At 40.0% G+C, this 10,770-nt stretch overlaps 1 protein-coding gene across 4 annotated transcripts; it reads right to left on the bottom strand.

The window, feature by feature from the left end:
• Positions 1-1,461: 1,461 nt before the first annotated feature.
• On the bottom strand, positions 1,462-9,448 carry suds3 (SDS3 homolog, SIN3A corepressor complex component). Of its 4 annotated transcripts, none has more exons than XM_051423902.1 (12): positions 9,245-9,448; positions 7,535-7,604; positions 7,340-7,395; positions 6,497-6,568; positions 6,098-6,117; positions 5,815-5,971; positions 5,419-5,514; positions 5,135-5,196; positions 5,029-5,050; positions 4,281-4,386; positions 3,363-3,447; positions 1,462-2,437 (listed from the first exon to the last, which is right to left on the bottom strand). In XM_051423902.1, exons 1-12 carry the CDS (start codon positions 9,354-9,356, stop codon positions 2,339-2,341), a joined length of 957 nt encoding a protein of 318 aa, XP_051279862.1. In that variant the 5' UTR covers positions 9,357-9,448; the 3' UTR covers positions 1,462-2,338. The 4 variants fall into 4 exon arrangements, with proteins under 4 accessions (XP_051279862.1, XP_051279865.1, XP_051279864.1 ...); XM_051423905.1 differs by lacking the exon at positions 9,245-9,448 and adding an exon at positions 8,899-9,203; XM_051423904.1 differs by lacking the exon at positions 9,245-9,448 and adding an exon at positions 8,394-8,820.
• Between the last annotated feature and the right edge of the window lie 1,322 nt (positions 9,449-10,770).

The following is a 10,770-nucleotide window of genomic DNA, read 5'->3' as shown; positions in this document are numbered from 1 at the left end:
ACTGAGCAATCACACCTGACGGATTCTGGACAACAAGCCTTTTGAGATGAGCCTTGCATTTTGTGCAGCATGGCAAAACAGTAATTGCCCTCCTTGTCAGGCTGTGTCATTAAGTCAGGGCGAAGGGAAACATGCCATCCGGTTACAGCGATAGGACACACAAGAGGGAAAAGGCAGGCTGTTCGGCCGGCGGAGACCTCCGCTGATTGCCAAATAATTCAGCTGTTTACAAAGTGGAGGGATGGTTGAGAACACCTGTGTGAGTGTAGTGGAACTGTGAGGTGATTTTGTCAGGTGGATTAAATTGAGACACTGGCAAATCACTGTGATGTAGAAAATATCCCCCTACAGATGATATGGACACCAAGCATGGAGATGGAAAAATATATGGATATTCAAATGCTTGTTTTTTACCCTACTACTGTAAGATACTATCAAACAGCTGTACAATGAAAATCCATGGACCCAAAGGGGTCCATATCTGCATTGCAGTGGGTAAGTGTAAGTGTATTTAAATGTCCTTTTAAAGACATTTGCTCATTTACAGTGGTCATAATCAAGCTTTTTGCTACTACTACTACTTGTATGTGAAAAGAGGTCGCTAACAAAAGCTTAGAGAATTACCACCTGACTGTGCAATTCCCCTCAGCTCTGCAGTGTTAGAGCATCTTTTGGCTGAGTGATTTGGTTTTCTGGCCTTTCTCTCACTGCTCTCATGAAAATTGGTTCCAGCTGCGGCAGGTAGCTGTTTTTTTTGCAACAAAGTTTCAGAAACCCAGTGTATACCACAGTATACCACACATAGTAGAGCATTTAGCAGCTGAAGAGCCATATATTTCCTTCAATAGTTGGACCAAAGACCAAAACCAGAGCTAGAAGATCGCCAGAAACACAACTCCAAATAGATGTTAATGTTGCTCTGTATTTTCTGGATATGTAAATAGGCAATGTGTTTGCTCACAAGTTAGCCATATCACAGGTTGATAATATCAGTGTGTTTCCACTGCCCCCAAGTGGTCAAAATTGCAGGTTCAAAATCAGACATTTACTAATCAATACTTAAGACATTTTGTAGACATTCATGGTCCCAGAGGATAAATCTCAGTAATACTCTGGCCTTTCCTTTAGCACTACAATCAGGTTTGGGTTTTTTTTCAGCTCATGATTAAATACTGACACTTCCCATCAGGCTCAGCTGTACTTGGGTGTTAATTGCTAATTACAAAATGTTTGCAGCCAAGATGATGAATATGATAAACATTACACCTTCGTAAAATTAGTATGTTAGCATTTAGCTCAGCCTTAACAAACTTTTAGCTGAAGACTATTAATCTTGTTAGTAGACATTAGATGCTAAAGTAAAGGGAAACTCATAGGGGTAATGTTGATTATCACAACTACTTAAGCAAAATTGTTTGTGTAAAATTAAAAAAATTATTTAAAAAAAATATTAAAGCAATGAACCTTTTCATCAATTTAATAAAAGGCAGAGAACATTTTAATAAAATGCAACACAGTACAAATCAATAGTCAACTCAATGCTTCACATGCAAATACAGTTGAACTAATCCAGATCCTTCACATATGGAGAGGATCACATAAAACGGTCAAAGAAACAACATAAAAACCTCAAAATAACTTTTTCAAATAACAAATTAAAGGTTTAATACATAGGATTTTTAAACATGTTATTAGGACAAACTATCAGCATAGCAAACAGCCTCCATCTCTTGATGACAGTGCAAAAGATGTATTTTTATGAAACTGGCATGACTCCTGGTATGAGGAAACTGTAACTTCTTCAGTCAAGGGATATTAATGATATTGAGCCAGACCTGAAGCAATTCCTCATCAGTTTTTCAGTGCTTGCATTGTTACATGTCACCAGAGCCACCACAGTTTGAAAAGGCTTGAAGACAGCTTCTGTGGGTCAACATGAGGCTGTTAAAATAACTTAATGATCAATGGAAATAAGACTGGATGGTGTAGAAAAGATTGCCGACAGCACCAGACAAAAATAAAAGTATGCTCCTTTATGACCACTGACTGCCTTCACACACATGCCACATAGTGACAAATAATGTTGGAAAACAGCCAGCTGTGTATATGACCACTATTACTGTACTTGCATTTGGTTTCTGTGGAAAAAACGATTAAGTCTGATGAGATATTCTTGGCCACGGAGGACTGTATTAGGGATGGTGTAGAGGATGAAGAAGAGGCCACATGCCAAACTGAACTGAGATGCACCAAATAGGGGAGCAGTGGATGAACGAGCGGGTGGATGGATAGAGAATTGAACAGATGGGGGTTGGGTGGGGAGGGGCGGGGTAATGTCTCACGCAGCCGACCGTCGACGGATGACAAACGCTCCCCTCTGCAGCTGTCCCAGGTAGATCCGCATCTTTGTACTGTCGCTAGTCTTCCTCACCCAAATCTGGAGAACGAACACAGAGACAATCCCTCGACATAAACATTTAGAAATAATGCACTCCAAAGCTATGAGACATGTCAATTTAAACCCTAACATTATCTTCTACAAGACAGTTGGTAAGAAGACAGTCAAACTGCATTTTCATATACATGTTCAACTAAAAATGCAAGGTAGTACAGAAAAACATTCACATGACATTTTTTCTCAGAATGCTCACTGGAAAGACACTTCTTAGAGATAGTCTTGTGTTAATTAGAACAGGAAAATAGCAAGTGTTACTGCTGAAACACTGGTAAAACAGATCTGCAGCTGCTATCTCTTCCAATTCTGACACTCAAACAAGTACCATTATCTGGCCCTCCACTGCACAACAAACATTAGGCTAAGTGTTATTCTGTAATTTACTATAATCAAAAAAATGACAATAATAAACTCTCTTCAATTATAGGTTACTATTGAAGACATAATTATTCACAAATGTTTAGTTTCTTTTGTTTTGTTTAAAACTGTATTTTTATTTTTTAGCAAATGTCAAACTGGAGCAAATACTGCACTTATTGGAAAACATTTCCAGCTGCACATTAATACACATTTGGGGCTCTGGTCAGTATTTACAGCAACATGGTGGTGTGTGTAGTATTATAAAATAAAGCCCAGTGTCAGTTTATGGTAATGAGGGAACACATCACCCAGTGCAACAGTGTGGCTCATTGATGTGTTTTTAATGGTTTTGGACAACAATGGAGCTCTATGGCACAGAGGAATAAAATACATCAAGCTTTGGCTGCACAACACTTATTAGGAGGATGAGGAGGTCTTTTCATGGGACTTGTTAACAATAAAGGGAAATATATAATATTTAGCCTCATCTTTACAGTAGTGCCAGTTGTCTAAATGTGGCAGGAGCTGGATGAGTACTGAAGCTCACCTCATTGGTCCCCACAGAGCTGATGACACAGCTAATCTTTGTGTTGTCCTTTGACTCCAGGTAGATGGCCTGGCTCTTGTGGTACCTGTCAGCATGAAAAATACACACACACACACATACACACACACACAGAGTGTATGTGCCGACAGGAGAGGTTCATCATACATAATTTTACCCAGCTGAATTAACCACATTCCTCTTGAGATGGCACTAAATAGATAATTGGACTGGAAAGTCAAAACAAAAAGTCTGTTTTGTTTTTTTAATGGCTTCAAACTGTCAGAGGACAGAACCAACCCAGGGGAAGAGACTGACAGCAAAAGCATTTGATCATTAAAGCCCCACTGAAGAATAATGACGCATGTGTCTCCCTGCAGCTCTTTGAGATGGCTTTATGGTGGTGGCGTCGTCTTTGGCGACAAATAAATGAGACTTTGCCTTGAAAGAGAAGTGCACATACATATTGCTCCTCTCAACTTTCTCTGTCTATATCAGCAGATAACAAGACAGAATTGTCTTATTTGTACCCCTCTTAGAATGACCTTATGTTCTGACACATGTCTGGGCATCAGAGCCGTGTCTGGTCGTGGAGTTTCATTCTTTTTGTCTCTGCTTCACAAGAGAATGTGGCCCTGATTCTAATACAGTATCCTCCTCTGAATATGCATTTTTATGGTGGTTTCAAGCACCTGCACTTATTCAGTGGCTGCTAAGAAATATCTCTTTCTGTAGATAAAAAAAAGGATGCCATCAAAGTGGTTATAAAATATATTTTGAAGACCAACCAAACACCAAAGCCATCAAACCTGTGGCAATGTGGCCATCTAGTGGTCATTTAAGCTGCAGTCGAGCTATGTGAGAAATGGCACAATGTCAGGTGAAACACTGTTTAGTTTGAGGAGGAAACTTCAAATTTACCATCTTTTGTCGTAGTAAAGTTTTCCCTCCTCAATGCGGGCCTCATAACGCTGGGAGGGGTTCTCCATCGGCGCAGAGGGGACGTGCTCTGGAGACGAGGGAGACACTGAAGACGGAGAAAGAGCTATTATTATTATCATCCTGCAAAGCGTCTGTACAAATAGTTTAATGTTTTAAGGAATGGGAAATGTGCTTATTTACTGACTTGTTGACAGGAGGGGGTGATGAAAAGATCGATACCAGTCTCCTGTCTGTCCGTTCATTATGAAGCTACAACCAGCAGCCGGTCAGCTTATCTTAGCATAAAGATGGGAAGCGGGTAACCAAATCCGCTCACTAACTAACATGTTGTTTGTTTAATCAATGCAAAAACCCAAGTATAAAAACGACATGCTGCAGGGTTATGAGGGGTTATGTGCCGCACCATTTCTTGGCTGGGAGACTTCCTGAAGTCTCTGCTGGTCGCCTGGCAACCTCTAGATGGTGATGACAAAACAACTCCTTCCAGCCATGAAACAGTCCAGATTTCTTCCTGATCTTTGGAACAAGACAGGCTAGCTATTTCCACACGTTTCCAGTCTTTGTGCTAAGCTAAGCTGACCAGCTGCTGCTGCAAGTGGTGCCAATTTTCTCATTTAACTCATAAAAAGTGAATAAGCGCATTTCCATAAATGACAAACATATTTTTTAAAGAATTCATGGAGCATTACAAGTGGACATTAACTGCAAAAGGTGAGCATTGACATACCTGGCCGTTTCGGTGACTTAAGCTGCGAAAGAGAAGGTGTGAAATGTTAGAAATAATTAGACAAAATAAGGACTCAGCAGGGACATCTATTATCAGAAACACTTACCTTATTAAGTGTTCTTAGATCTTCCATTATCTGTTCATCTGTTAACAAATAATTTAGCTGAGGTTTGAAGAGTTAAGGAAGCCATTTTTAAACACAATTAAGCTGAGGAACTTAGCCAGTTCCTCAGATGTAGCCAATTCTGACCTTTGACTGAAACTCTATCTTGTACAGTAGTACAAACACTACCAGTACAAACAACATTGAACAATGTACTCCTCGCAGATTAATGTAAAGTGACAGCTCACTGTAGCCAATCAGACACTATACGTTTATGTGAAGGATATCTGGTGCAGGTTTTCTCCGTTTGTCTGGTATTGGGACTGGATCATTGGGCCGTCTCCTCAGTTTCCGAGTCATGATAGGTTTTACCTCCATTGAGTCTATGCATGAAAGAAATATTGAGAAACTTTACCAACCCAACAATAACAAAAAGTATAAAACTATCAAAAAGCAAAACCGTTTTTTTTTAAATGTATTTCAAAAATAAATATTCCACACAGATAATTCAAATAGACAGAGAGCCAAACGTAAACATCGACTGTACATGAATGTCCTACTTCAATCAGATAACTTAATATTGAAGTTTGTAGAGAAAGAAAAACTCTCACTTCCACCCACATTTACCCCATTTCTGTCTCTTCTGCTGAGCAAGATTAATAATATGGTTCTGGGTTCCTTACCGCCTGTCAGCTCCATTGTTAATTTTTCGTTCTCAATCATCTTTTTCTTCTCCTCCAGTTCTGCAATTAGGTTTTCCTTCAGTTCAACTTTTTTATCGTCAAACTCCTTCACCGCTGCCTTCTTCTCCTTGATGTAGTTCCTCTCCACCTGCTCTGTCTGCAAAAGGTTGAGAGATACAGAATGATGGAAAAAGGACGGACGTATTTCTTATAATACCAAAAAAGTAAAAGGTTAATTCCATATAAACTACATCAGACGTTTAACAAGATTAATTATACTCACCTCAAGCTGGAGAAACAGATCTGTAAGGGGAATGTAGAACAAATATCAGGTCAATGTAATTTCCAATGAGAATAAAGTTTTATTTAAACAAGATAGCTTCATTCTCAAAAAAGAAAATAAATGCAGCGTTACTTTGTACAATTGGAATTTGAACACAAAAAGAACAAGAGAAAAGGACTAGAAGTCAAGCTGCTGTCAATCAATGAAGATTCAATCAAGGCTTTGGATGTAATCCAGTAATAATATAATGCTGTTGTTTGCAGCACTGTTTATTGCCAATGTTCTCCCCTGGCCGAACAAACCACACTAAAACAGGAAGCACTCCAAAATTTTAATAAGCTGCACTAAACAGGGTTGGTGTGGATGCAGAGCAGTCTCTCTAAATACTGCTCAACTTGCCTGCATTTCGGAGTCTCTCTTTGTACTGCTGGTCCAGCTTCTTCATCCTCTTCTGATACTCCTGCAGTGTACCTGCAAAGACAAAGTGGCATTCGTCCAAATATGAAAAGCTACAGAATCACAACTTTTGCTATAAGAATTTAAAGGGTGTTATCCAATTGTGCCTGTTTATGTGGCATGAGAGCAAGTCAATTGTTAAGTTATTAAAACTCCAATACAAGTTATTTCATTAAAATGCATCATTAATATTTATAGACAACTCACAGGAACATTTTGGCATCCTAGATCTGCTACTCTCATCACATCACCCACCACAGTCTGGACTAGATTACACTGACATTGCACCTTAATTTGGATTTACAAAGAGCCCACAGCATGTCACCCCACAATCAGCCTGAACAGTAAAGAGCTCATGGGACAGCTGATGCTATCTATCTATCTATCTATCTATCTATCTATCTATCTATCTATCTATCTATCTATCTATCCTGCTACAGCCCAGCCAGCTGTTCAGAAATTGTATCAGTAAACAGCAGACAGGTTTGACGATTCAAAATGAGCATTTTATGGCTTTAGACTGTTTGTTAGCAGTTATCATCTGTTTCTCAGCTGCTTTCTCGTTTGAGCCAGAGACAGTGGCTGCACTTTTAAACTTCCTCTGAAGCTGCCTTCATGGCCTGATTATGATGTAATCCCTAACCACCAGCATGAGTAACCAGTCAGGATCTGGCTGTGTCCTGTATCCCCACGCTCACACTAATCCAAAGCAACAATAAAAGTCATTCACACACAAATATTCCTGACACACTTCAGTCTTATGGGGGAAAAAAAAAAAGTAATTACCTTCTTGTAATTGCTGCAACTGTCTTTTCAGAGAGGCCAGTTTGTCTTGGTACATTCTGCAATGAAATGATCCAGAGCTATGATCACATTTGCTTTCACTGTGTGCAGCATGAGGGCAAACATTCAAAAACTTTCACCTTCAAATGATTTCTATTCAGGTCAAAACAGCCCAGCCACGGTTGGCAAAACACTTACTGCTCTTTGATTTCAACATAGTCATCCTCATCGTGCTTGGCAAGATCTGTTTCACTGGCATCTTCCGTGTCTGGAAAAGGGCACACCAAGAGAAGAAGAGAACACAGATTTCAAAACTATCTCTCAACTAAAACACTCTATACGTAAGATATTCAGCATGTTGTAAACGAGATAATTATGTAGTGTCCACAGAGAGTAGAGATCTGTGCAGATCAAAGGACGTGCGTGGCACTGGTAAGGTAATGGTGAACACCCTGCTTGGGAATGCCCTCCGGTTGGTTAGATTAGGAAACCAGGAAAAAAAAAAAAATCCAAGTCTGCCAGATTCATTCACTTATATATATCCTCGCATCGGCAGCAAGGAAAAGTTCATCTAGAAAAATCTTAACACATGTATCCAATAAGATTAATATAACGACCAATAGATGTGTAGCTGTTACTTTGAGTGTCAAGAATTTGCCGCATGGTAGGATTAATCAGAAACGGTCCCCGGCTAACTTCGTGCTGTCAGTCCTACGGCAACTCTCTCAAGACAAAGCTAACATGTTCAGGCTAGTGCGATGTGGCAAACTTGGGAGCCAAGTTTATAAGCACCAGCTGACCTAGCTGCTAGGTCAGTCGGCGTTTACCTCCAGAACCCGACACAAGAGGGTAAGGCCCGGTCGTGTTAAGCTGACACAGCAGCTTTCATTTTCGGTTAGCATTAATGTGCTAGCTTAAGTTAGCTAGTCTACTGTTTGAAGAGTAACCCGATTCTAGCTCTCGTAGTTCGGCGCAACAGAACCGTCAACACATCCGGAGCGGAAGAAAATAAGTCCAGATCTTCGCTTGGAAAGTCAATGCCGGGAAACTAGCCAACCTTTTAGTGCTGTCATCGCCTTGCTTTTCCTCTTGTCTTTCTTTCTCTTTCACAGCAACCCGTCCTGTCTCACTGAACAGTGTGAAAAGGGCAGTGCAGTGGACACAGCACGCAGGGTTTCTCCTGCCTGCCGACCTGTCAGTGCTCCAAGCTAACGTTACGTAGCTAGTTGGCTAATTGACGCTGTGCAACTACCCCATGTGAAATATCATTTATTAAAACGGTGTTTAGTCCTGGTGGACTGGAAAATGTCTAACGTTGTCTTAACTGCAGTTACAGTTGCGTTTTGTTGGGAACGATTTGTTGCACAATAACGTAAAGCAGGTCGGGCTAATAGTTACAGCTGCTTGATGCCTCTCGCGTAACGTTACTACTGAAACGCTAGCTTGTTAGCATGTAAACAAAGCCGAGATTATTTATATTATAATCCGTATCGGTGAGCTAAATGTTTTATCATCTTAGGAAACGTTCACTCGGTATAAGCGATTGAACTCGTTTACATCACCTGCTTCTGAAATGTCTCTTGACTGGGCAGAAACTTGTTTGGCGGCAGTCTGGTAGCTAACTTCCTTTGCAGCTAACGTAGCAAGCTAACTACGTGTGGCTGAAGCTCGCGTTGGTCTGTCTCTCCAGCTCTGACAACGAGATGTTAAAAACGGACTTAGAGAGTTGCTAAACAGGTGAATCCGAGACGAGAAAACGGTTCCCACTCGAGCTTAATCTGTAGAGAACTTTAAATAATGATATTTAAAAAAAATAAATAGCAGAATTTCTGCAATAATCGCGCGTTTCCGTCTGTTTTCCAACAAGTAGACCGAGCCGGGGCTTGTGGTCAACTCGTTTAACGTTACCTTCCTCTGAGTCTCTTCCTCTGAAGCTCCGATCATCGTCGTCGTCCACGCTGTCAAGTTCTTCTTCGTCATTGTAATAATCCACCATAGGCGATAGCAAAGTCGAAGCCATTTGTTCGCTTGCAAAATGTAAACAAACACAAAATAAACAATCGATTTGTGTTTTGCAGCTTGCTTGGAACAGCGCCTACAACTGGCAGGACCTCGGAGTATCAAGCGGTCTGACAGTATGCCTGTATACAATGTCTGTAATATTAACGTTTCATGTGGAAAGAAACATGGTTTAATCTGATCTTTCAAAAAGCTAAAATCGAGAGTTGAAGATGCATAATACCCGACAATAATTGGTGTGTTTTATATATGCGTATTTCAATTTACGGCAAAACATGTAAACTGGCATATTTGCGGACACCAGGGGCTGTGGGGTCTCTTTGTTTTGGCTCTCCGTTGGCTCGCTATCCATTTAGTTTTTCTACAGCGGATCTGTGAGGATTAATGGGTGGTCAGTGAGTGAAATCCTGTGTTTTTCAATAAAGCCTCCACTGCTCCAACTTTGTGTTTTCCAGTAGTTAACTCTATCACAGAAATGATGGACTATTAGTCACCAAAACAACCGTAACATTTTCTTCCCACCTCATATATTTAGTCATCTTGCTGCTTTTCAATTATGTTACATCCCATTATTGTGTTTTGAAGGCTGTTTCAAAGCCTTACCTCACTGCCTGGAGCACTGCATACTACTAAATATTTTATTTTGATTAAATGATTTATAATTATTTGTTCATCCATCTATCTGTTTATTTCGAAATAGACAAAAATAGTAACATTTGAGTGTGAAAGTATCAGATTCAGCAATAAAACCCTACCGTGCGTAAATGTGTGTGTAATTGCAGAATGCAAACTTTTCATTACGTGATTCTCTCTCATGTTATCAGAAATGACCTCCGTCCTCACAGGTAGCTATGGAGCTCTGTTTAGCCATACTTCTCCAACCTTTATGTATGTATGTACTAATGCTCATTTCTAGCCTCATGCCATGGAAATAATCTTCCAGTTACTAGTGTGGAAATCGTTGAGGTCCGTGGGTAAATGCAAAATGCATCTCCTCTATTCTTAGATCCCAGTGGGTATTTGTAATAGTGAAGTTGGTTTGACTTTGTATCAATAATAATTTGTAGCGAGCCAGATGTACAGTTATAAAAAAACATATCAAACAGTGGTAACAGGCTTTTAAATTTGAAAGCTAGAATAGTTTCCAGTGTAGACCTTCTATACAGTTCCAGATAGACACTATAAGCACCATAGCCTATGATCCATAGGCCTCGGCAGGATTTCCAGTAGTGATGGGAATTCTGGCTCTTTCCAGTGAGCCAGATCATTTGGCTCATCTCTTCATTTAGTACCACTTCTGGCTTTTATAACAATACCCAATATTTTGACCTATGATATATGTGCTCATAAATCATTCAATGTAATTATACTAAACCATATCATTTCCAGAAAACCACAATTTCACATAATGCTAA

This window comes from Dicentrarchus labrax, unplaced genomic scaffold (genome assembly GCF_905237075.1).
Source record: "Dicentrarchus labrax unplaced genomic scaffold, dlabrax2021, whole genome shotgun sequence".
Classification (NCBI taxonomy): Eukaryota; Metazoa; Chordata; class Actinopteri; family Moronidae; genus Dicentrarchus; species Dicentrarchus labrax.
This window is presented reverse-complemented; position numbering and strand designations above follow the sequence as displayed.

Bases quoted from the DNA above. Each gene is read 5' to 3' on its own strand.
- suds3 (XM_051423902.1), bottom strand. From the start codon at position 9,356: ATGGCTTCGACTTTGCTATCGCCTATGGTGGATTATTACAATGACGAA. The intron at 7,605-9,244 runs GTAACGTTAAAC...GCCCTTTTCCAG, and splicing joins AGGAAGAGACTCAGAGGAAG to ACACGGAAGATGCCAGTGAA. The intron at 3,448-4,280 runs GTAAATTTGAAG...TCATGCTGACAG, and splicing joins CTTTACTACGACAAAAGATG to GTACCACAAGAGCCAGGCCA.